The sequence below is a fragment of the Oncorhynchus kisutch genome, linkage group LG23 (assembly GCF_002021735.2).
Source record: "Oncorhynchus kisutch isolate 150728-3 linkage group LG23, Okis_V2, whole genome shotgun sequence".
Taxonomy (NCBI): Eukaryota; Metazoa; Chordata; class Actinopteri; order Salmoniformes; family Salmonidae; genus Oncorhynchus; species Oncorhynchus kisutch.
This window is the reverse complement of record NC_034196.2, coordinates 38,065,339-38,092,028: the sequence shown is the minus strand read 5'-3', so window position 1 is coordinate 38,092,028 and position 26,690 is coordinate 38,065,339. Positions and strand designations below refer to the sequence as shown.

General features: G+C 40.5%; 2 protein-coding genes across 5 annotated transcripts in view; both read left to right on the top strand.

The window, feature by feature from the left end:
• Nucleotides 1-18,602, top strand: part of LOC109867918 (uncharacterized) — a 35,982-nt gene extending 17,380 nt beyond the window's left edge. Inside the window, exon 10 of the mRNA XM_031803216.1 lies at nt 18,578-18,602. The gene's annotated coding sequence lies outside the window, so the exon portion shown is untranslated. The remainder of the gene's footprint in view (nt 1-18,577) is intronic.
• LOC109868756 (polymeric immunoglobulin receptor) lies at nt 7,025-19,127 on the top strand. 4 transcript variants are annotated; one of them, XM_020458490.2, is made up of 9 exons: nt 7,025-7,134; nt 13,401-13,700; nt 13,912-14,250; nt 14,516-14,627; nt 14,944-15,038; nt 15,249-15,289; nt 16,147-16,227; nt 18,563-18,608; nt 18,826-19,127. In XM_020458490.2, the coding sequence occupies exons 1-9, from the start codon at nt 7,080-7,082 to the stop codon at nt 18,852-18,854; spliced, it is 1,098 nt and encodes a 365-aa protein (XP_020314079.2). In that variant the 5' UTR covers nt 7,025-7,079; the 3' UTR covers nt 18,855-19,127. The 4 variants fall into 4 exon arrangements, with proteins under 4 accessions (XP_020314079.2, XP_031659065.1, XP_031659066.1 ...); XM_031803205.1 differs by lacking the exon at nt 7,025-7,134 and adding an exon at nt 12,970-13,132; XM_031803206.1 differs by lacking the exon at nt 7,025-7,134 and adding an exon at nt 12,970-13,132 and having other exon boundaries at nt 16,150-16,227; nt 18,826-19,121.
• Nucleotides 19,128-26,690: the final 7,563 nt, after the last annotated feature.

Here is a 26,690-nt window from a genome sequence, read left to right as displayed (position 1 = left end):
TGTATTAGTTTTTTAAAGGTTGTTAGCAATTACTATATGCTGGGGACTAGTTATCTGCCACTGAGGGGGGCATATACAGTCAAACAGATGCAAGAAGAGAGAAGACAAACATGTCAGTGATTCTCTCATTAACACAGGTGTGAGTGTTGACGAGGACAAGGATGGAGATCACTCTGTCATGATGATTGAGTTCAAATAACAGACTGGAAGCTTCAAAAGGAAGGGTGGTGCTTGGAATCATTGTTCTTCCTCCGTCATCCATCGTTATGTGCAAGGAAACACTTGTCGTCATTGCTTTGCACAAAAAGGATATTGCTGCCAGTAAGATTGAACCTAAATCAACCATTTATCGGATCATCAAGAACTTCAAAGAGAGCGGTTCAATTATTGTGAAGGAGGCTTCAGGGCGCCCAGCAAGTGCCAGGACCTAAAGTTGATTCAGCTGCGGGATCGGGGCACCACCAGTACAGAGCTTGCTCAGGAATCGAGTGAGTTTATCAGGAAGTGCAGTTTATCAGGAAGTGCATAGGAGATGTTGCACCCACTGTGACTATTAAAACCTACACAGACCAGTTACCGTGGATAGATTGGTTGCACAAAACAGAAATCGCAAGACACCGAATTTAACCAGGGCAAGAAGACCGGGAATATGTAAGAATACAAACAGTGTAGTTATTCGCTTTGAGGTTAATAGAGTGTTACTGACGCAGCCCGCTAGCAAAGCATATGGGCTTTCTTTCTCCGTGGCCGAAATGAGTAAGACATTTAAGCATGTTAACCTTCGCAAGACTGCCGGCCCAGATGGTATCCCTAGCCGGGTCCTCAGCACATGCGCAAACCAGCTGGCTGGTGTATTTACAGATATATTCAATCTCTCCCTATCCCTGTCTGTTGTCCCCACGTGCTTCAAGAAGGCCACCATTGTCCCTGAACCTAAGAAAGCAAAGGTAATTGAACTAAATAACTATAGCCCCGTGGCACTCACCTTTGTCATCATGAAGTGCTTTGAAAGACTAGTCAAGGATCATATCACCTCCAACTTACCTGCCACCCTAGACCCACTTCAATTTGCTTACCGAACCAATAGCTCCACAGATGATGCAATCGCCAGCACACTGCACACTGCCCTGTCCCATCTGGACAAGAGGCATACCTATGTCAGAATGCTGTTCATTGACTATATCTCAGCATTCAACACCATAGTACCATCCAAGCTCATCATCAAGCTTGAGGCCCTGTGTCTGAACCCCGCCCTGTGCAACTGGGTCCTGGACTCCCTGACGGGTTACCCCCAGGTGGAGAAGGTAGGAAATAACACCTCCTCTTCGCTGATCCTCAACAAATAAAATCAAGTGAAATGCTTACTTACAAGCCCTTAACCAACAATGCAGTTTTAAGAAAATACCAACAAAAAAAGTAAGAGATAGGAACTACAAATAATTAAAGAGCAGCAGTAAATAACAATAGCGGGGCTATATACAAGGGTTACCGGTACAGAGTCAATGGTCGGGGGAATCAGTGTCGAGGTAATTTAAGTAATATGTACATGTAGGTAGAGTTATTAAAGTGACTATGCATAGATAATAACAGAGAGTAGCAGCAGCATAAAAGTGGGGGTCAGTCTCCTGAGGGGGAATAGGTTTTGTCGTGCCCTCTTCACGACTGTCTTGGTGTGCTTGGACCATGTTAGTTTGTTGGTGATGTGGACGCCAAGGAACTTGAAGCTCTCAACCTGCTCCACTACAACCCTGTCGTTGAGAATGGGGGCGTGCTCGGTTCTCCTTTTCCTGTAGTCCACAATCATCTCCTTTGTTTTGATTACATTGAGGGAGATGTTGTTGTCCTTGCACCACAATGTCAGGTCTCTGACCTCCTTCCTATAGGCTGTCTCATCGTTGTCGGTGATCAGGCCTACAACTGTTCTGTCATCAACAAACTTAATGATGGTGTTGGAGTCGTGCCTGGCCGTGCAGTCATGAGAGAACAGGGAGTACAGGAGGGGACTGAGCACGCACCCCTGACAGGACCCCGTGTGGAGGATCAGAGTGGTGGATGTGTTGTTACCTACCCTCACCACCTGGGGGAGGCCCATCAGGAAGTCCAGGATCAAGTTGCAGAGGGAGGTGCTTAGTCATTTAGGAAGTCATTTAGGCAGGTTATCTTAGTGTTTTTGGGACTATGCTGGTCGGCTTGAAACATGTTGGTATTACTGACTCAGACAGAGAGAGGTTGAAAATGTCTGTGAAAACCCTTGCCAGTTGCTCAGCTCATGCTTGGAGTACACATCCTGGTAATCCATCTGGCCTTGTGGCCTTGTGAATGTTGACCTGCTTAAAGGTCTTACACACATTGGATGCGGAGAGCATGATCACACAGTCGTCCGGAACAGCTGATGCTCTCATGCATGTTTCAGTGTTACTTGCCTTGATGCGAGCATATAAGTTATTTAGCTCATCTGGTAGGCTCGTGGCTCTGGGCACCTCTTGACTGTGCTTCCCTTTGTAGTCCGTAATAGTTTGCAAGCCCTGCCACATCTGATGAGCGTCGGAGCCGGTGTAGTATGATTCAATCTTAGTCCTGTATTGACACTCTGCCTGTTTGATGGTTCGTCGGAGGGCATAGCAGGATTTCTTATAAGCTTCCGGGTTAGAGTCCCACTCCTTGAAAGCGGCAGCTCTACCCTTTAGCTCAGTGCGAATGTTGCCTGTAATCCATGGTGTCTGGTTGGGGTATGTACGTACAGTCACTGTGGGGACGATGTCCTCACTCATTGATAACGACAGTGACTGATGTGGTGTACTCCTCAATGCCATCGAAAGAATCCCAGAACATATTCCAGTCTGTGCTAACAAAACAGTCCTGTAGCTTAGCATCTGCTTCATCTGACCACTTTTTTATTGATCTAGTCACTGGTGCTTTCTGATTGAATTTTTGTTGTAAGCAGGAATCAGGAGGATAGAATTTTGGTCAGATTTGACAAATGGAGGGCGAGGGAGAGCTTTGTATGCATCTCTGTGTGTGGAGTGTAGGTGGTCCAGTTATTTTTCCTCTGGTTGCACATTTAACATGCTGATAGAAATGAGGTGGAACTGAATTAAGTTTCCCTGCATTAAACTTCCCGGCCACTAGGAGCACCGCCCCTGGATGAGCTTTGTCCTGTTTGCTTATGGCGGAATACAACTCATTGAGTTACGAAAAACGTGAAAAAAACAAACAAAATAGCACGGTTGGTTAAAAGCCAATAAAACAGCAGCCCTCCCCACCGGGGTGCCATTTTTTTAAACACTGGAGTCCCATAAGGGTGCATGCTCAGCCCCTCCTGTTCTCCCAGTTCACCCGTGACTGCATGGCCAAGCACGCTTCCAACTCAACCATCAAGTTTGCAGGCGACACAACAGTAGTAGGCTTGATTACCAACAACGATAAGACGCAGCAGCGCCTCTTCAACCTCAGGAGGCTAAAGAAATTTGGCTTAACACCTAAAACCCTCACAAACTTTTATAGATGCACAATTGATGCACAATCACCGCCTGGTACGGCAACTGTACCACCCACAACCTAAAAGCTCTCCAGAGCATGGTGCGGTCTGCCCAAAGCATTACCGGGGGAAAACTTCCTGCCCTCCTGGACACCTACAGCACCCAATGCCATAGGAAGGCCAAAAAGATCATCAAGGACATCAACCACCCGAGCCACTGCCTGTTCAACCCACTATCATCTAGAAGGCAAGGTCAGTACAGGTGCATCAAAGCTGGGACCGAGAGATTGAAAAGCAGCTTCTATCTCAAGACCATCAGACTCTTAAACAGCCATCACTAGCACATCAGAGGCGGCTGCTTATAGACATAGATTAGGAATCACTGGCCACTTTAAGGAAATGAAACACTAGCTACTTTAATAATGTCTCTGTAACTTGCATTACTCATCTCATATATGTAAACTGTACTCTATACTATTCTACAGTATCTTACTCACTTTAATTGTGTGTAAATATTGCATCATCCATCTCATATGTATATACTGTATTCGATACTATGCCACTGTATCTTAGTCCAATGCCACTCTGACATATATGTATATTTTGTTAATCCATTCCTTACTTAGATTTGCGTGTATTTTGGGATATTACTGCACTGTCGGAGCTAGAAGCACAAGCATTTCGCTACACCCGCAATAACATCTGTTAAACACATGTATGTGACCAATACATTTGATTTGATTTGACTAGAAGTCACGTATCATAGCAAAGGTAAATCCAGGACAAGCAAATTACGTTTCACATGGTTACATAAGGTTGGTCTGGGTGGATGGGTGGGCATACACCCAAACGTCTGGCAACCCAACGGTTATGTGTTTGAAACTCATCCTGAATAAATGTAGCATTTTACCTAATTAGAAACTTTGCAAGTATTTAGTATCTTAGCTAAAACTAAACCTAACCTTACCCCTTTTACCTAAACATAAATCTCACCTTAACACTTTAAGCTTAACCATAACCTAACCTTAACCACTAACCCTAACCCCTAGGCTAAATAAAGTTATTGCTAACGTTAACGAAATGTTGATTAATTTGCGCTGTCCCTCAACTCAAAACTCAAATGTTAGCCACCTAGCTGACATTAGCCTCAACAAATGGGAATTCGTAACACATTATACGTTTTACAAATTCATAACATATTGACGATTTGTCATTCGTAACATATCATACGTAATGGATGATGGACATCCACAAAATAATACATACCATACCATACTAAATGGAGTGTCTTGTATTTACTTACAGAATCATACGTATGAGGTATGGTATGCCAGCAGCATACCACCCTGCATACCACTGCTGGCTTGCTTCTGAAGCTAAGCAGGGTTGGTACTGGTCAGTCCCTGGATGGGAGACCAGATGCTGCTGGAAGTTGTTTTGGAGGACCAGTAGGAGGGACTCTTTCCTCTGGTCTAGAAAAAAATATATCCCAATGCCCCAGGGCATTGATACTGCCCTGTGAAGGGTGCCTTCTTTTGAATGGGATGTTAAACGGGTGTCCTGACTCTCTGCGGTCATTAAAGATCCCACGGCACTTACCATAAGAGTAGGGGTTTTAACCCTGGTGTCCTGGCTAAATTCCCAATCTGGACATCAAACTATCACGGTCACCTAATAATCCCCAGTTTACAATTGGCTCATTCATCCCCCTCCTCTCCCCTGTAACTATTCCCCAGGTTGTTGCTGCAAATGAGAATGTGTTCTCAGTCAATTTACCTGGTAAAATAACGGATAAATAATATGAAATCATACAAAATGCTGCATCTCTCCCTCATCTTCTCCAGACTCAGGTAAGTGCACCATGTTTCTATGATGGAATTCAGTCATGGTTCAGTTCACTGCTGTTTGAAGACAGGGTCTGGGTAAATGCTGAAACTCTGAAGACAGGACAGGATTATTGTCTGTTGTCATGTGTGTCCTTTTATTTCTTTTTTGTATCTATATTTTGAGCGAGGACTTGCCATTGGCTTTCTGGTTTTCAATCACATTTGTCCTTTAAAAATGAAAAGTACCCTTTAGTCAATAGGGGGGAAAAACACTGCAGGTGCAATGTGATTTCTCTGTATTGTGTATTTTCTTAAATTCCAGTCAATACTGTGTCTGTTTTTTGTGTCTGCAGGTACTGGTGGTCAAACGTATGTGTCTGTACAGACAGGAGGCACCATCACCATCCTATGATAGTGATGGAGCTGGTCGAGAGTTTCAAGTTCCTTGGTGTCCACATCACCAACAAACTATCATGGTCCAAACATACCAAGACAGCTGTGAAGAGGGCACGACAACACCTTTTCCCCCTCAGGAGACTGAAAAGATTTGGCATCAAAAAGTTCTACAGCTGCACCAAGAACACCCTGACCGGTTGCTTCACCGCCTGGTATGGCAACTGCTCTACATCCGATCGTACGGCGCTACAGAGGGTAGTGCGTATGGCCCAGAACATCACTGGGGCCAAGCTTCCTGCCATCCAGGATCCACATAAATACTAGGCTGTGTCAGATGAAGGCCCAAAAAATTGTCAAACGCTCCAGTCACCCAAGTCATAGACTGTTCTCTCTGCTACCTCATGGCACGTGATACCGGAGTGCCAAGTTTTGGTCCAAAAGGCTCCTAAACAGCTTCTACCCCCAAGCCATAAGACTGCTGAACAATTAATAAATGGCCATGCGGACTATTTACATTGACCCCCCGCACTTTACCCCTACCTACATGTACAAATGACCTTGACTAACCTGTAACCCCGCACATTGACTCGGTACCGGTACCGCCTGTATATAGCCTCGTTATTGTAATTTTATTGTGTTACTTTTTAGGTTAGTTTTTACTTTAGTTTATTTAGTAAATATTTTCTTAAATCTATTTCTTGTATGCATCGTTGGTTAGGGGCTCATAAGTAAGCATCGTCTAAACCTGTTGTATTTGGGCATGTTACAAATCAAATTTGATTTGATGTCCCTATCATCAGGATTACATACAAAACGTGAAATACTTGTGTCAAGGATATTACCAGGATATGTGCTCTTATGTAGTGGGCACTGACTATCCCAAGAGCACTGATAAGGCCTCAATCTCTCATGACATCAACCAGAGTACCTTCTCTGTTAACGTGAAGAGTCTACAACAAAGTGAGTTCGTAGTTTATTCATATACCAAAAAGATCACCTGCACTTTTAAATAAATTATATATTTTTTGCACCTGAACCTCTGACTCCCTCTCAACTGTTGCTGCTCAACACCAACTAAATAGGCTGCCGGGTCATCCATCTTTATTAACATTATAAGTGATTTTATTTAATGTAAAAATGTGCTAATAAAATACAAATATCAATTGTAGAGCCTTAGCACCTTATGTTACAACTAGTTGATAGAGTGTAATAGTGTTTATCTGCCACTGAGGGGGGCATAGACACTCAAACAGAAGCAGGAAGAGAGTTAAAGACAGCTATAACTATTAGGAAGTTCAGTCATTCTCTTTGGTTCCTTGGTCCTTGACACACACACAGTACATTGGTACCATATAACATACGGAGACACAGAGCCAGAAATGGCTTCTCATCTCTCCCTCTCCATCGTATTCCTCATCTTCTCCAGACTCTCAGGTAAGGGTAACAAGTTCTTTAGGGGGGAAATTATGTGGCAAGTGGCAGCGTGGTAGATACATATAGCTTGTCCCATGACTTAATCGTAAAATTGAGAATTATCTGATAACTTGAAAACAAACATTCTGGATAATGTAGAGAACCTTCAACTATTTATTGATCAACACTTTGATCAACACATCGAAGCGAACAAGAGCAGAACTTTCCTTGAGTGAAACTGAAGGGAAGCCACCATCTAAGCTTCCAAATGTAACAATGGGAGAAGAGGTTTTTATAACAATGGATTACAGCAATAATGGATTTACAGCATAAAATGATGGAAGAAATACGAGCTGAAAATAAGTCATTGAAAACCACCGTGGACTCCCTAAAAGCCACTACGGCAAGGATCATCAACTAGATCCAGCTGCGGGCTGATCTTTTCTTGAGTGGATGGTCAGGGGGTCGGAACATAATTACAAATAATTTATAGACTGCAAATTGACCGCAAGATGCCGAAACAGATGACTAAAACCTAATCACTTCAAACCTTGCTTACATGTGTGTACATATATATCTCTATTATGCATGGTAATACTATTGAACAGATATCCAAAATGAAAAACACTTTGAGCTGATTTGCTGGTCTCTTTACAGTCTCTAAATACATTTTGTTCAGAAAAAATTGGGCGGCAAAATAAAATCAACTGCGGGTCAAATTTGGCTCGTAGGCCACCAGTTGCGGAACACTGCACTACGGAGAAGCAATGGTATGTTCATAACACAATTTAAAAAATAATTACTTAATCTGAAGTGTAGAAGTATGAAGACTAATATAGTAATAGTGGCAATAAATGAGGATAAAAACGATTAGGCAACTGAGAAATAAGTCAAGGTTTTCATTAAACAATCTCAAGATGAAGGACGAACAGGTGGACACAAATTATTTTCAAAGGGCTCACAGTTTGGGTGGCAGAGGGGAGGGAAGGCACCGTCCTACTGTCAGATATTAGCTTGGCTAACTCAATACAAAATGAATAGGCTAACTCACTTCAAAATGAAGATTACCTTGCTACAACTGGGTAGGGAGCTGAAGAACACACCGTTCTCTATTAATGAGACATTTCCCCATGAAATAGTGGAGAGATGATGTGCCCTACCCACTCTCAAAAGGCTCCGAGCAGATACAATGCATTCGGAAACTATTTTTCCACAATTTGTTACACTACAGTCTTATTCAAAAATGTATTAAATAAATACAAATCCTCATCAATCTACATACAATACCCCATAAAGTGAAAACAGGTTTTAATTTTTTTTGTAAATGTATTGAAAACAAAAAACAGAAATGCCTTATTTACTTAAGTATTCAGACCGTTTGCTGTGAGACTGGAAATTGGCTGTTTTACTGTGCTGTCCTTTTGGCCGATGTGAATCGTAACAAATAGAATTTAAGATAAAAGAATATTGACAGCTCTGTGGGGGTACAATAGGATAGGATAAAGTTTTGATAGAGGAAGAGGGTTAATAACCTGTCTAGGTTCTCTACTGGAGTGGGACTATGTGATCCTATAACAATTGGTATCACTATCTTTTTAACACCATGTAAACAATAAATCTCAATCTCAAACATGCAAAGGAAATATTATTGTTCCGATACACACCGGCAATTTGGGTTGGATGTGTTAACGGGTTCTGTTAACTCTGCTAACGCACGGCTGGCTGGTTAACACTGCGTTAAATGTTACAGCCTTGTTCTAAAATGGATTCAATTCATTTTTTCCCTCATCAATCCTCACACAACATCCCATAATGACGAAGCAAAAACAGGTTCTTAGAAAATGATGCAAATGTGTTAAAAATTAAAAACAGAAATACCTTATTTTCATAAGTATTCAGACCGTTCGCTATGAGACTGGAAATTGAGCTAAGGTACATTCTGTTTCCATTGATCATCCTTGATGTTACTACAACTTGATTGGGGCCCACCAGTGACCAGTTCAATTGATTAGACATGATTTGGAAAGACACAACTTCTGATGGTGAAATATATTTCTGGCATAGGAAAAGAAACTCACCAGGGGTGATGACATTAAATAATAACAGTTTATTAAAACAGTCCAGTCCACCTAAAAAACTGGAGGCCTTTACACTTCAGTGTTGTTATCCAAAATGCATAGCACATTGAATTAAAAAGGTGTTGTTGGATATTATTCAATCTGATCAGACAGGTTTTTTACATTGACGATACATTGGAGATTGTATAAGAACAGTACTCGAAACAATAGAATACAAAATATAGGAAGCTTTTAATAGAGTATGACTAGAATTTATATTAACATGCCAGGACTATTTAAATGTTGGAGAATATGTTATACAATGGGTTAGAGTTATGTACAGTAACCTTAGGTGTAAACTAATAAATAATGGCTACTTCTCAAAAAGTATTAAGCTGTCAAGAGGACTTAAACAAGGTTTAAATTGTCCACTGCTGGTGTATCTATTTATTATGGCCATCAAAATGTTAGCTATTAAAATCAGATCCAACAATAATATAGAGGGGCTAGTAATCCAGGGCTTAAGAACAAAGACACTGCTGGTGTATCTATTTATTATGGCCATCAAAATGTTAGCTATTAAAATCAGATCCAACAATAAAATAGAGGGGCTAGTAATCCAGGGCTTAAGAACAAAGATGTCATTGTACGCTGATGACTCATGTTTCCTCTTCAATCTGCAATCTGGATCCCTGCACAGCCTCATAGAGAATATAGATCATTTTTACAATGATACAATGATTACAATGATAATTAAGCATTGGATTCCCCAAAAATAGTGCTTTTACATTACTGTGTTGTTTACCAATAACATTGTCTGACTTGAAGTTGAGGTACTCAGTATTCATATCCCTAAAGAAATAAATTAACTCCCTAAAACAAATTTCAATATAAAGTTAGAAAAAATAGACAAGATCTCGCTAGCATGGACAGGTAAATACCTGTATTTGTAGAACAATCACCCTGATTCATTATTTAGTCGTATCCCAGTTTATGGAGCTGCCTATGCTGAATAATTTGTTTTTCAAATTATATGAGCAAAAAACATTTCACTATATTTGGAATGGCAATCCATACAAATTTAAAATTTAAAATTAATATCAGTTTGGGGGAGCTAAAATTATTAAATGTTAAAGCATTAAACCTCTTACTAAAAGCATCAGTCATACAAAAGGTGTACTTAAAGCCGAACTTGTTATCAAGTAGATTAATAAGATTGTCTCACCCCTTGTTCAAAAATGTATTTTTCCCCTTTATCCAGATTAAAAACTCTCATTTTCAGTTAATTGAAAATTGAATTGTCAAAATATCACCCTTTCTAAAACAAGCCAAACAAAGCTTGCTGCAATTCCAGTTTCATCCTCCAGAAAAAAACAGAACAAATATTATGGTTAACGTCAAACATGGTAAAAAAAAAATAATATTAACATTATTTATGGAACACAATGTTTGCTTTATCTTTATTAATGATATTATGAATAGAAAGGTAGAGTTATGTCACAAGTGCAGTTAATACAAATATATGGAAAAGTTTGGCTCTATCCAAAATTACAACCAACTGATTGCAACAATACCACCAAAATGGAAGAGGCAAGTGGAAGGGGGAGAAATTGGGGATTCTGATTCCATAGAACACGGTTTATGAACTGATACACAAAACAATGCTTGATTACATTTTTTTAAATTACAATTATATACAATTATTTCCACCAACAAAATGTTATGTTAATGGCACATGCAACCATCTCAGCTCTGCAGATTTTGCTGCGAAGAGACAGAATCATTATGTCACTTATTCTGGTGTTGCCCCTATGTAGCTTTTTTATGGTCACACGTTCAGGAGTCGCTGAAAAATCATAACAGTTACCTGAAACTAACTCTACAGGTAGCACTGTTGGGAGATTTGGAAGGCCGTAGTCAATCAATCAACAATATAATAATACTCTTAGTTAAAATATGAATCATTAATATACAATCTGTAGACACTAAGTGATTAGACAGGTTTAGAATGTATGTGAAACATCAGAGCACAGTTGAAATATATATGGCACATATACAAAATCAGAGGGTGATTTACAGAGATTTTAATGATTCATTATTAAATGTAACCTTTATTTAACTAGGAAAGACAGTTAAGAACAAATTCTTATTTACAATGACGGCCTACCCGATAGGTGGGTTGGACTGAGAGCAGCTGAGGGGTGGGATTAGAAGCCCATGATCTATAATAGTTCTTACTGAAAACACTATATATACAGTTGAAGTCTACATACACCGCAGCCAAATACATTTAAACTCAGTTTTTCACAATTCTTGACATTTTATCCTCGTAAAAATTCCCTGTCTTAGGTCAGTTAGGATCACCACTTTGTTTTAAGAATGTGAAATGTCAGAATAATAGCAGAGAGAATGATTTATTTAATCTTTTATTTATTTCATCACATTCCCAGTGGGTCAGAAGTTTATATACACTCAATTAGCATTTGGTAGCATTGCTTTTAAATTGTTTAACTTGGGTCTATAGGATTGAGGTCAGGGCTGTGTGATGGCCACTCCAATAATTTGTCTTTGTTGTCCTTAAGCCATTTTGCCACAACTTTGGATGTATGCTTAGGGTCATTGTCCATTTGGAAGACCCATTTGCAACCACGTTTTAACTTCCTGACTGGTGTCTTGAGATGTAACTTCAATATATCCACATAATTTTCCTACCGCATGCCATCTATTTTGTTTAGTGCACCAGTCCCTCTGCAGCAAAGCACCCCCACAACATGATGCTGCCACCCAGTGCTTCACGGTTGGGATGGTGTCCTTCAGCTTGCAAGCCTCCCACTTTTTGCTCCAAACATAACGATGGTCATTATGTCCAAACAATTCTATTTTTGTTTGATCAGACCAGAGGACATTTCTCCAAAAACTATGATCTTTGTCCCCATGTGCAGTTGCAAACCCTAGTCTGGCTTTGTTATGGCGGTTTTGAAACAGTGGCTTCTTCCTTGCTGAGCAGCCTTTTAGGTTATGTTGATATAGGACTTGTTTTACTGTGGATATAGATACTTTTGCATCTATTTCCTCAAGCATCTTGACAAGGTTCTTTGCTGTTGTTCTGGGATTGATTTGCACTTTTCGCACCAAAGTACGTTCATCTCTAGGAGACAGAACCCGTCTCCTTCCTGAGCGGTATGACTGCTGTCTCCATGGTGTTTATACTTGCGTACAATTGTTTGTACAGATGAACATGGTACCTTCAGGCGTTTGGAAATTGCTCCCAATGATGAACAAGACTTCTAAAGCCATGGCATAATTTGCTGGAATTTTCCAAGCTGTTTAAAGGCACAGTCAACTTAGTGTATGTAAACTTCTGACCTACTGGAATTGTGATACAGTCAATTATAAGTGAAATAATCTGCCTGTAAATAATTGTTGTTAAAATTACTTGTGTCATGCACAAATTAGATGTCCTAACCGACTTGCCAAAACTATAGTTTGTTAACAAGAAATTTGTGGAGTCAATGAAAAACGAGTTTTAATGACTCCAGCCTAAGTGTATGTAAACTTCCAACTGTCACGCCCTGACCTTAGTTATCTTTGTTTTCTTTATTATTTTGGTTTGGTCAGGGTGCGACAAGGGTGGTTTGTTGTGTTTTCCCCTGTCTAGGGTTTTTAGTTTGTTTATGGGGTTGCAGCTAGTCTAGGTGTCTTGTATGTCTATGGTTATCTAGATTGGTTCTCAATTAGAGGCAGCTGTTTATCGTTGTCTCTGATTGGGATCCATAATTAGACAGCCATATTCCTTGAGTATTTTGTGGGTGATTGTCTATGTTTAGTTCCCTGTGTCAGCACTATTATTATAATATAGCGTCACAGTGTTTTTGTAAGTTTAAGTTTCTTCATTTCATTAAAGATGTATTCTCATCACGCTGCGCCTTGGTCTCATCGCTATAACGGACGTGACTTCAACTGTAGGTCTAGAATGTGAAAGTAACGGGAAAAAGCTGCACAACAAAGTTATTTTTGGATAGGCCAACAACAACAACAAACGTACCATGTTTCTATAAAGTGCTGAAGTTGATGTCAAGGACAGGGACTGGACACATGCTGAAACTCTGAAGACAAGCTACTGCTCCTATCAATAACACTTCCTGTATTATGTGTTCTAGATTACATATCATTTTCATGCTGTGAGAATTTGCTTGAATTCCAATCTAAGGTGTTTTCTGTTGTCTACAGGTGCTTATCGTGTGTCTGTGAAGACAGGAGGCTCCATCACCATCCCATGTCGCTATGATCTGATATACAAAATGCATGAGAAATACTTGTGTAAAGTAGATTATTTGGTTAGATGCTCCCCTGATGTACATTCTAAGAGCATAAATAAGGCCTCAATCTCTCATTACATCAACAAGCAAACCTTCACTGTGACCATGACTGATCTGAGGACAGAGGACTCTGGACGTTACCGCTGTGCTGTGGAGATCAATGGTGGATCAGATGTCATTATAAAAACATTCCAACTATCTGTCACTCCAGGTAAGATGTCTGCAACTCTTCCATATGATTACACGACTGGTGTTCTGGTTACATTTACTGGTATCACTATTGTATCACTATGAGGAATGTTGGTATATGTCTACTTTCTGTTCTTCAACCATCATATCATCATTATGATATTTGGTCAGTTGTTACAAAAAAACACTTGCTCACTCAGGACCTTCTTTGGTGTCTGTACCTCTGTGTTCAGGTACTCCAGAACTGTATGTGGACCAACAGAAAGTGACTGGAGTTGAAGGAGGGAGTGTCATTGTAAATTGTTACTATCGTGACACTGTAAATATTAAGTGGTGCAGGATTGGTGGCAGTGTCTCCTGTATGGATGGGAATTCTGGGACTATAAGTGAAACATCAGTGACTCAACTGCAGACCACTGATGCCACCAGAAGAAATGTCTTCATGGTGACTATGAGTGGACTGAAGACGGAGAACACTGGCTGGTACAGGTGTGGAGTGGGAGACCTTGTAATGCCTGTTCACATCACTGTCAGACAACAAACCACCACACAAAGTACCACCACTATGACCAGTGAGTAGAGAACAATCAGATACTGTAGAATTAAGTATTAACCTGGTTTATCCTGGCTTGTCATCTGAAACAAATTGGATTGCAACCTGATTGAAAACTTTTCGATGTACTTATTGGTGCTAATACTAAATTAAAATCCACATATTGGGGTAAATTAAATAAGCTGGACAAGGTCATAGCTTAGCCACTGTCTTGTTACAGTTCAGTCTACCCTGTGTCTCTCTGGTACACCAGTCATAATACCATTGTTGTTTTCACCTCACAGTAACCCAAGCTCCAACCACTGAACAATCCTCTTTCTCTCCAACTGCTGAGCCTGTTCAGACTGACAACACAGTCCAAGGACCTGGGGGGGGCAAGGAGAAGGTCACCATGAGGTAATTATCACTCAGAAAGCTGTATTTCACACTTACTCTTCCAAATGGATTACAATAGAAATATGCAGAAAGTTAACATGTTCTGTTTTTCACACTTGAATTTAGGGCACATAAGGCCAAGATTGTTATAGGCATATACCACTTCCTCCCACCTCTGGTTTGTAGAAGTAGCAGCCTTCTATTCTTGTATGGCCAAGTTTCACACACAAACGGTGTGAAGAGCTGAACAAATGTTTCCATTTTGTCATAGCAGGAGAAATATATATTTAAAAAATCTGTTTTATGGACTGTACAATAAACACAGTATCACTATCAGTTCTATAGATCTAAATGTCCTACTGATTCCTCTGGGCATGTTGGTGGTGGTGATAGCTGGTGTTCTAGTCACATGGAAGATGTGGAGAAAGTATAGTAAGTATTCATTCTATAATAACTGTAATGTTGGATTTTGGAGATTTTCAGGAGACAAATCTTTTCCTTGACGACAACTGTTAGCCTATGTTATAAACAATGAATCTTGACATATGAGACTAAAACGTATAACTCTTCTATGGTGAATTTATTCAGTATTGTTCTAGTGTATCTCAGAGGTCTCTAATAATGTATATTTCTTTATTCCAGAGGACAATAAGGCCATAGACCAGACAACAAACACCTCAGTGGTAGGCTACACTCATGTTCCTCACATCTGTCTCAAGGCCTTGTGGGTAACCCACTATCTGTGAAAAATGCAGGCCATGGACAGGACATGAACATCAGATGGACTTAAATCACAAATTAGCTATTCAGCTATAGCTTCATGTCCATTGTAACTGTACAATCTATAACCGTTAACTCTATATTTACAGTCAAAAATACCAAGAACTGTAGAGAGTGTTATTTGAGTTTCGCAAAGTAGATTGCAGTGTTGAGCTAATAATCTGATCTGTAGCGAGCAGCAGTTAGCGAGCAGTTAAGGTGTTGTGATTTCCTGTTTGACTTTGCAGACACAGTAGGCCTAAGTTGCTTCACTGTGCTGTTCCTATTTGACCTGACTGATACTGTGCTGTTCCTATTTGACCTGACTGATACTGTGCTGTTCCTATTTGACCTGACTGATACTGTGCTGTTCCTATTTGACCTGACTGACACTGTGCTGTTCCTATTTGACCTGACTGACACTGTGCTGTTCCTATTTGACCTGACTAATACTGTGCTGCTCCTATTTGACCTGATTGATACTGTGCTGTTCCTATTTGACCTGACTGATACTGTGCTGTTCCTATTTGACCTGACTGATACTGTGCTGTTCCTATTTGACCTGACTGATACTGTGCTGTTCCTATTTGACCTGACTGATACTGTGCTCTTCCTATTTGACCTGACTGACACGGTGCTGTTTGAAAGTAAGAAAGGTCATATCTCGATGTTGTTAAAACAAATACAGGCTTTATATTGTGGATTATGTAAATGTACAAATGTATCTCATACATGTAGACTGATACGTTTTTATCATCAACCCCCTTTGTCTGTCTACCAGCAGGACCCATTTCCTGCCGATGATGTGATGTACAGCACTGTTGTCCCCAAGAGGAGGAACCAGCTAAATGTACAGACCAAGGTAAGGCTGCTATTCTGATCATAGACTGTTCTCTCTACTACCGCATGGCAAGCGGTACCAGAGCACCAAGTCTCGGACCAAAAGGCTTCTCAAAAGCTTTCACCCCCAAGCCATAAGACTCCTGAACAGGTAATCAAATGGCTACCAAATGGCTGCATTGTGTTTGTGTCCCCCCCAAACCCCTCTTACGCTGCTGTTACTCTGTTTATCATATCTGCACAGTCACTTTAACCATATCTACATGTACATACTACCTCAATTAGAACAACTAACTGGTGCCTTTTTCACTGTCTATTTACTGTTTTATTTCTTTACTTATCTATTCACCTAATACCTTTTTTATTTTTTTACTTATAAATTGCAGTGTTGGTTATGGCCTGTAAGTAAGCATTTCACTAAGGTCTGCACCTGTTGTATTTGGCGCACGTGACAAATAAACTGATTTGATGTTAATAAACTGAACAAGATTATAAATGCCTTATTTACAGTTCATATAAGGAAATCAGTCAATTTAAATAAATTAATATACCCTAATCTATAGATTTCACATGACTGGGAATTCAGAGATACGCAAAGAAAAGGTAGGGGTGTGGATCAGAAACAGTCAGGATCTGGTGTGACCACCCTTTTCCTCTTGCAGCACTACATCTCCTTCACATAGAGTTGATCAGACTGTTGATTGTGGAACGATGTCCCACAAGTAACTTAATATTGGTGGGAAATAGAACTCGCTGTTGTACAGCATCCCAAACTAGCTCAATGCGTGACATGTCTGAGTATACAGGCCATGGAAAATCTAGGAAATTTTTAGCCTCTAGGAAATGTGTACAGATCCTTGCGACATGGGGTTGTGCATTAACATGCTGAAACATGAGGTGATGGATGAATGGCATGACAATGGGACTCAGGATCGCGTCGTATCTCTGTACATTGAAATTGCCATCGATAAAATGCAATTGCATTCGATGTCCGTAGCTTATGCCTGCCCGTACCATACACCCACCGCCACCATGGGGCACTCTGTTCACAACTTTGACATCAGCAAATCGCACGCCGCCATGCACATGGTCTGCGGTTGTGAGGCCGGTTGAACGTCCTGCCAAATTATTTAAAACGTAATTGGACGCGGCTTATAGTAGAGAAATTAACATTTAAGTATATGGCAAGAGCTCTGGTGGACATTCCTACAGTCAGCATGCCAATTGCACGCTCCCTCAAAATAAGACATCTGTGGCATTGTGTTGTGACACAACTGCACATTTTAGGGTGACCTTTATTATTCCCAGCACAAGGTGCTCTGAACTTTTTGTTGGTAAGAAACATTTCTGGGATCTTCTATATTAGCTCATGAAACATGGGACCAACACTTTAAATGTTGCATTTATATTTTTCTTCAGTTGAGATTAAATTGTATCTGTCTTGTACTGTCAGCTATGTGGCAGACCGGTGGGGTTATAGATGAAGTCACATATCAGAATCAGGTTTATTGTCCGATAAGGGGAACATCAGGAAACAAACAACAGTCTGACATAAATAGCACCACCCACCTGCCCATAGGAGGAAGATACATGGAACTGTTTATAATTGTGATGGTCCCTGGGATGAAACTCCTCCTGAAGCTTGCAGTGAGATATTTAATAGTCTGATATCTCTGACCTGATGGGAGGAGATCAAAGCAGTGGTGGAGTTGGTGGTCTGGAGATCATGTGGTGGGCTTTATGCTGGATAGCTCCTTCATTAAGGAACCGTTTTGGAGTGTAGAGTCCAATCAGTTTAGATGCCGTGTGGTGGATCCTTAATAGTTTATTGTGGTGTGAGACGGTGAGCATGTTGTGGTAGTAGATACTTCAGTAGATGAGTAGTGGTGATGATGCTCTGGTAGACTAGAAGGAGGAGTTTGGGTTTGACAGACAGGTTGATCAGATGCCTGATGACACAGACGTTGCTGGGACGTCTATGTTATTTCAGTTTTGTGTTGATCAAAGGTGAGCTTGTGGTCTAACGTAATTCTGAGGTATTTAAATGAAGGAACCCTTTCTTCAGCCTCTCTGAGGACAGGGCCACAGGTGGGATTTTTGGGAAAGTCTATGGTTATTTATTTTGTTTAGGAGAAATTGAGATGACTTGTTAAGGGTTTTGTGGTCCATGCTTTGTCAATCATTGGTGTATAGGTTTTAGACACTGAATGTGTTATGCAGTAAACAGTGTTAATGTCTTAATGTATCTCATCCCCATTTCAGCTATTCTGCAACAAATGGTTAGTGTTTCCAAGCTGTAGCCTACACTCCATCACATTGTCCTTCACCTCTCTGCCTGTGTCCCTCCTCTCTTCTAGGGACAACCATATGTGGTCTACAGCTCACTAGTCCTACACCCCACAGGTCAGTGATTTATCTTCTCTCTCATTTACCTACACAGATGATGCTAATCTCCTAACAAAGAAACAAACAGACAAGACCATACATTACTACTGTATGTGTACAATACATCACTCTTTAGTAACACACTTTTTTATCCTCATCAAACAGAGGCTGACTACATTGTTATCATTATTTCCATAACATGCCTGTATTGTGCAAAAAACTACTTTCTGTCCAGAGGGCAGCAACACAGCAGTGACTGACTGAGTGAAGATCTTGGTCCTAAAGAGCCCTTATCCTGGAAAGAAAGACCATTCCCCCTCCTGTGTCACAACATGAGTCATGACCATCTATCTGCCTCCAATATGCTACTGCCCACACCTCCTAACCCACCTGTCTCATTGTGTCCATAATCTACTGAAGACGGTCTACTGTGCTCATTTTTATTAGCCCTTTTCAATAACCTTTTCCCTTGTAACTGATCATGATCAAATGTGTATATTAAATGTACAAAATAAATAGCTGTTGCTGAATGCAAAATGGATTGAAGTTCGTATTGGTATGTTAAAAGTAGGCTTGAACAAGTCCATAAAATGTAATAGTTTCTATTTTTTATTGTATTTTTATTTCACCTTTATTTAACCAAGTAGGTCAGTTAACAAGTTCTCATTTACAACTGCGACCTGGCTAAGATAAAGCATAGCAGTGCGACAACAGTTACACATAAACGTACAGTCAATAACACAAAGGAAAAGAAAAATAGAAAGATCTATGTAGAGTGTGTGCAAATGTAGGGAGGTAGGCAATAAATAGGCCATAGAGGCAACATTTCAACTTAGCAGTAATACTGGAGTGATATATGTGCAAGTAGAGATACCGTGGTGCAAGAGGTAAGTAATATGGGGATGAGGTAGTTGGGTGTGCTTTATTACAGATTGGCTGTGTACAGTGATCGGGAAAGATGCTCTGACAGCTGACACTTAAAGTTAGAGAGGGAGATATAAGACTCCAGCTTCAGAGATTTTTGCAACTTGTTCCTGTCATTGGAAGCAGAGAACTGGAAGGAAAGGTGGCCAAATGAAGTGTTGGCTTTGGGGTTGCCAACAGTGCAATATACCTGCTGGAACGTGTGCTACGGGTGGGTGTTGCTATGGTGACCAATGAGCTGAGATAAAGCGGGGCTTACCTAGCAAAGACTTATAGATGCCCTGGAGCTAGTGGGTTTGGCCAAGGATATATCATGTGGGTTTGGCCAAGGATATATCGTGAGGGCCAGCCAACGAGAGCATAGAGGTCGCAGTGGTGGGTAGTATACGGGGCTTTGGTGATTAAATGGATGGCACTGTGATAGACTACATCCAGTTTGCTGAGTAGAGTTTTGGGGGCTATTTTGTAAATGACATCGCCAAAGTCCAGAATCGGTAGGATAGTCATGTTTACGAGGTTATGTTTGGCGACGTGAGTGGAGGCTTTGTTGCGAAATAGGAAGCCGATTCTAGATTTAATTTAGGATTGGAGATGCTTAATGTGAGTCTGGAAGGAGAGTTTAGTCTAACCAGACACCTAGGTATTTGTAGTTTTCCACATATTCTAGGTCAGAACCGTCCAGAGTAGTGATGCTAGTCGGGCAGGCGGGTAGCAATCGGTTGAAGAGCATGCACTTAGTTTTACTAGCATTTAAAAGCAGTTGGAGGCCATGGAAGGAGTGTTGTATGGCGTTGAAGCTCATTTGGAGGTTTGTTAGCACAGTGTCCAAAGAAGGGCCAGATTTATACAGAATGGTGTCGTCTGCATAGAGGTGGATCAGAAAATCACCATCAGCAAGAGTGACATCATTGATATATACAGAGAAAAGAGTTGGCCCGAATATTGAGCCCTGTGGCACCCCCATAGAGTCTGCCAGAGGTCCAGACAACAGGCCCTCCAATTGGACACACTGAACTCTATCTGAGAAGTAGTTGGTGAGGCAGTCATTTGAGAAACCAAGGCTATTGAGTCTGCCGATAAGAATGTGGTGATTGACAGAGTCGAAAGCCTTGGCCAGGTCGATGAAGATGGCTGCACCATCGATGGCGGTTATGATATCGTTTAGGACCTTGAGCGTGGCTGAGGTGCACCCATGACCTGCTCGGAAACCAGATTGCATAGTGGAGATGCTATGGTGGGATTCGAAATGGTCGGTGATATGTTTATTAACTTGGCTTTCGATGATTTTAGAATGGCAGGGCAGGATGGATATAGGTCTACCACAGTTTGGGTCTAAGGTTTCTCCCCCTTTGAAGACAGGGATGACCGCGGCAGCATTCCAATCTTCGGGGATCTCAGATGATACGAAAGAGAGGTTGAATAAGCTAATTTCATAAAGAGAGGGTCCAGATTGTCTTGCCCAGCTGATTTGAAGGGATCCAGATTTTGCAGCTCTTTCAGAACATCAGCTGTTTGAATTTGGGTGAAGGAGAAGCGGGGGAGGTTTGGTCAAGTTGCTGCAGGGGGGGCTGAGGTGTTGGCCGGGGTAGGACTAGCCAGGTGGAAAGCATGGCCAGCCATTGAAAAATGCTTATTGAAATGATCAATTATCGTAGATTTATCGGTGGTGACAGTGTTTCCTATCCTCAGTGCAGTGGGCAGCTGGGAGAAGGTGCTCTTATTCTCCATGGACTTTACAGTGTCCCAAAACTTTTTGTAATTAGTGCAACAGGAAGCAAATTTCTGTTTGAAAAAGCTAGCCTTAGCTTCCCTAACTGACTGAGTATATTGGTTCCTGACTTCCCTGAAGAGTTGCATATTGCGGGGGCTAATCGATGCTATTGCAGAATGCTTCAGGATGTTTTTGTGCTGGTCAAGGGCAGTCAAGTCTGGGGTCAACCAAAGGCTATATCTGTTATTAGTTCTACAATTTTTGAATGGGTATGTTAATTTTTTTGCACGCCCAATTTTTCATTTTTTGATTTGTTAAAAAAGTTTGAAATATCCAATAAATGTCGTTCCACTTCATGATTGTGTCCCACTTGTTGTTGATTCTTCACAAAAAAATACAGTTTTATATCTTTATGTTTGAAGCCTGAAATGTGGCAAAAGGTCGCAAAGTTCAAGGGGGCCGAATACTTTCGCAAGGCACTGTATATATAGCGCTGTTAAGGTCATCAATGGATTATGGAAGTATAGCATATGGATCAGCAGCTCAGACATCTTTAAAAAAGCTAGATGTAATCCAGGCCCACGCCCCTAAGAACATATTGTGGAGCATCATGGCCATATTATCGTATGGCCAAGTTTCACACATAAAAGGTGTAAAAAAATATTTCCATTTAGTCATAGCAGCACAAAAAGGATCATAAAAAATCTTTATATCTTAGATGTGTTATGGATAATATTTTACAATAAACAGTCTTTCACTGTCCGTTACAAAGATCTAACAGTCCTATTGATTCCTCTGGGCAGGTTGGTGGAGGTGATAGTTGGTGTCCTAGTCACACGGAAGATGCCTACACTACCACCTTCAATGATTCACACTCATTAAATACCTTGTGTGGTCAAAATCATCACCGCTGAAGCAAACTGTTAAATATATAATTCCTCTAGATATAGAAAGAATTCCCTTTACAATTCCCTTTAAAAAATGTAATTGTATTGCACCAATTTACAGAGGAACATGTTCTAAATGTTTTAATTCTTCTCCAGATGGGAGAGAACATTCTTCTACCTGCCAAACATTGGTAAAGCAGTGCTCCTCATCCTATGCACCATTATTGATTTTGTGAAGTTCATGGCAAACTGACTCTGTGGTGAAATACAAAATTAGTAGAAACCAGACAGGTCTCTCTGGTGAGAACAAGGGACAGATTTACTTCTTGCACCTGCTTTTTCAAGGATAAAACACAAAATAAGAAACTGTTCATCTGTGGTTCATTTGACCTATATGTCTTTGACCTAATTTGTAGCCACCATATGATTAGTTTCATAGTTGATCTTAATGTAATATTCTGTCTGCTTTATATGTAAAAAAAATGCATGCTTTGTTAATAAACTTTACAATCTATTAAGATATTCTTAGGAAGTTGTGTATCTGCCCAAATACAATGTGTATGAGTTGTGTGTGCTTGTGAACACCATATATGTTCACAAGCACTGTTCATGATATAGCATAATAAGTGTCAACTAACAATTCAATACACATCATTTGGAAATTAGCATGTGTTCAGCCCCTGCTAAAGGGTGGAGACCCTTCAGATGTGAATAACTATTGCCCATTTCGAAGCTACCTATCCTGGACAAAGTCTTTCAAGCCCTAGTGAACTCTCAGCTAAATAAATTGCTATTTGAGAACAACTTCCTGTGTGTGGTTCAGTCTGGTTTTAGTTCACCACAATCTGTTGCTAGCCAGACTCAATAACGTTGGTCTCATTGAAGGGGCTGTCATATCTCACAGAGACAATACACAATGCATCTATGCTTAGAATCCCGAGTCTATCTTCATTTTCATTTTAGATTACTAGAGCTGTACACCAGGGCTCAATTTTAGCTCCATTAAAAAGGTGTAATCTTACAAATACCTAGGTAAATGGTTGAGCAAGAAGCTGTAATACCAAGTTAATATGGATAATATTTTGAGGAAACTTAAACTGAAATTGGCTTTTCTTTCAGTAATTGATTATATTGACTTAATGTACATGCATGAAGCCTCCTCTGTGCTCCTCTGTGCTACAGAGTCTCAGTCTATCATGCATCCTTGTACTTTGTTACAAATGCCAAGTCACTCACCAACCATTGCACTTTGTATCAAATGGTGAGCTGGACCTTGCTTTAAATGCGCAGAGAGCTACATTGGTATGTGTTCATATACAAATCCCTTCTCGGTAAACTCCCCCACTACCTCTGTAGCCTGTTCTCCTTCACCACTAACAGTTACCAGACACGGTCTACTAGGTGGTTTCTACATAAAGTCCCCAGGGTCATTACCCAGTTAGACAATACTGCCTTTTTCTATTGTGCACCAGAGACATGGAATAGTCTGCAAAAGTCTGGTTCACCTGGAGGTTCTAGTGCCCCTCAGTGAGTTTATAACTCTGTTCAGTAGTAGTAGTGTAATTGTGTCCTGTAAGCAGTTTTGCTTTGGTCCTCGATTTGAGGTTATATTTAGCTATTGGCAAAGTAAGTGTATTATTTTTCAAAGTTAACCATTTTTCATAATTTTTGTAATCTATACATTTTTATAAATAAAACCTCTGGACCCTGTCTTCATCACCTGCGCTGTAAAATAAATATATATATATATTTTTGAACCTGAACCTCTGACTCCAACCTCTGAACAGGTTGCTGGGTCAACCATCTTTTGAAATAAGATATACAAATGTGCTAATTAAATAAAGTAATCAATTGTAGAGCCTTAGAGCCTTATGTTACAACTAGTTGATAGAGTGTAATAGTGTTTATCTGCCACTGAGGGGGGCATAGACACTCAAACAGAAGCAGGAAGAGAGTTAAAGACAGCTATAACTATTAGGAAGTTCAGTCATTCTCTTTGGTTCCTTGATCCTTGACACGCACACTGTACATTGGTACCATATAACATATGGAGACACATACCCAGAAATGGCTTCTCATCTCTCCTCCTCCTCCTCCTCCTCCTCCTCCTCCTCTTCATCTTCTCCAGACTCTCAGGTAAGGGTAACATGTTACTATGAAGTGCTGAAGTTGAGGTCAGGGACAGGGACTGGACACATGCTGAAACTGAAGACAGGAGCAGTAGCTTGTCTTACCAATAACACTTCCTGTATTATGTGTGTTAGAATTTGCTTGAATTCCAATCTAATGTGTTTTCTGTTGTTGTGTCTACAGGTGCTTATCGTGTGTCTGTACAGACAGGAGGCTCCACCACCATCCCATGTCACTATGGTCAGAAATACAAAACACATGTGAAATACTGGTGTATAGGATATGATTTACATAGTTGCTCCCCTGTTATACGCACTGACTCTACTAAGAGCACAGATAAGGCCTCCATCTCTGATGACATCAACCAGCTAACCATCACTGTGACCATGACTGATCTGGGGACAGAGGACTCTGGACGTTACTGGTGTGCTGTGGAGATAAATGGTGGACCAGATGTCAGGACAGGATTGTTCCACCTATCTGTTAGTCCAGGAAAGATCTCTGCAACTCTTCCATATGATTACATGACTGGTGTTCTGGTTTCATTTACTGGTATCACTATTATTGTTCAAGTTGACATGAGGAATGTTGGTATATGTCTACTTTTTGTTCTCTATCCATCATATCATCATTATGATATTTGTGGTCAGTTGTTCCAAAAAAACACTTGATCACTCAGGACCTTCCTTGGATGTTAGTTTTTAAATGTCATTTTTACTTTGATTTATTCATGGGAACCCATTGAGACCAGGGTCTCATTTCCGATGGTGCCCCGAGGACAACAACACAACAAATTAAAAATGATATCTAAAAATAAACTTCAAATGACAGAATCAACACCACAGGTTCAAACACCACAAATACAGTTATTTACATTCAATCTAAACATTTGCAATTCTCAAAAAATGAATTCAACATTAAAGTCCTAAACTGCCCTAGAGGCACCCGAGACAAGTTGTAGGGAGTTCTGCAGGATATTCCCAAAATTAAAGGCACTAAAACTGAAGGCGGATTTACCTAGATTGGTGCGTACTAGTGGAACCTTGAGAGTTAACCATCTATGGAAATGGTTTCTCATATTAGAACATTTTAACAGTGAAGTGAGGTAGGTTGGACCCTTGTGTAGTAGATATTTGTAAACAAAATGGGAGTAGTGAAGTGATCTACAGGACCTTAATGAGGACCAGCTAACCTTTTGATACAGGATGTGGTGATGCATATTTAAACTGTCACCTGTGACAAAGCGAAGGGAGCGAAGGTAGACGGCATCCAAAGGTTGAAGAGTAGTAGCTGCTGCATTCTGGTAAATGGTGTCACCATAGTCAAGAACTGGCAGGAAGGTTGACTGTAGCTTCCTGCTGTTTAGGGAGAGGCATAATCTATTTCTGTAAATGAAGCCCACTTTAAATCTCAGCTTCTTAATAACTAGCTCATCAGTATGTTTAAATTTTTTTAATTTTATTGTCAATCTAAAAGCTCAGATTCATCTGTGTTCAGGTACTCCAGAACTCTATGTGGACCAACAGGAAGTGACTGGAGATGAAGGGGGGAGTGTCATTGTAAATTGTTACTATAGTAACACTGGAAATATGAACTGGTGTAGGATTGGCAGTGTCTCCTGTGTGTGGACAATTTCTGGGACTCCAGATGGAACATTAGAGACCCTACAGCAGACCACTGGTGTCACCAGAAGAAATGTCTTAACGGTGACTATGAGTGGACTGAAGATGGAGAACACTGGCTGGTACAGGTGTGGAGTGGGAGACCTTACAATGCCTGTTCACATCACTGTCAGACAACAAACCACCACACAAAGTACCACCACTATGACCAGTGAGTAGAGAACAATCAGATACTGTAAAATTAAGTATTAAGCTGGTTTTATCCAGTCTTGCTGGCTTATCATCTAAAACAAATTGGACTGTAACCTTATTAAAAGCTTTTGGGAATAATTAGTGGTCCTACCATTGGTTTGAACTCAACAAAATAAGAAGTCAAAATTCACACATTGGGTAAATTAAATAAGCTGGACAAGAAGGTCTTAGCTTAGCCACAATGTGTTGTTACACCAGTCATAATACCATTGTTGTTTTCACCTCACAGTAACCCAAGCTCCAACCACTGAACAATCCTCTTTCTCTCCAACTGCTGAGCCTGTTCAGACTGACTGTAATGGTTCTCTTCATCTGAAGGAGAGGCGGACCAAAGCGCAGCGTGGTGGTTATTCATATTCTTTAATTGATAAAGAAACTACACATGAGATAACTAACAAAAACAACAAATGTGAGAAAACCTAAAACAGTCCCATCTGGTGCAAACACAAAGACAGGAACAATCACCCACAAACACACAGTGACACCCAGGCTACCTAAGTATGATTCTCAATCAGAGACAACTAATGACACCTGCCTCTGATTGAGAACCATACTAGGCCGAAACATAGAAAAT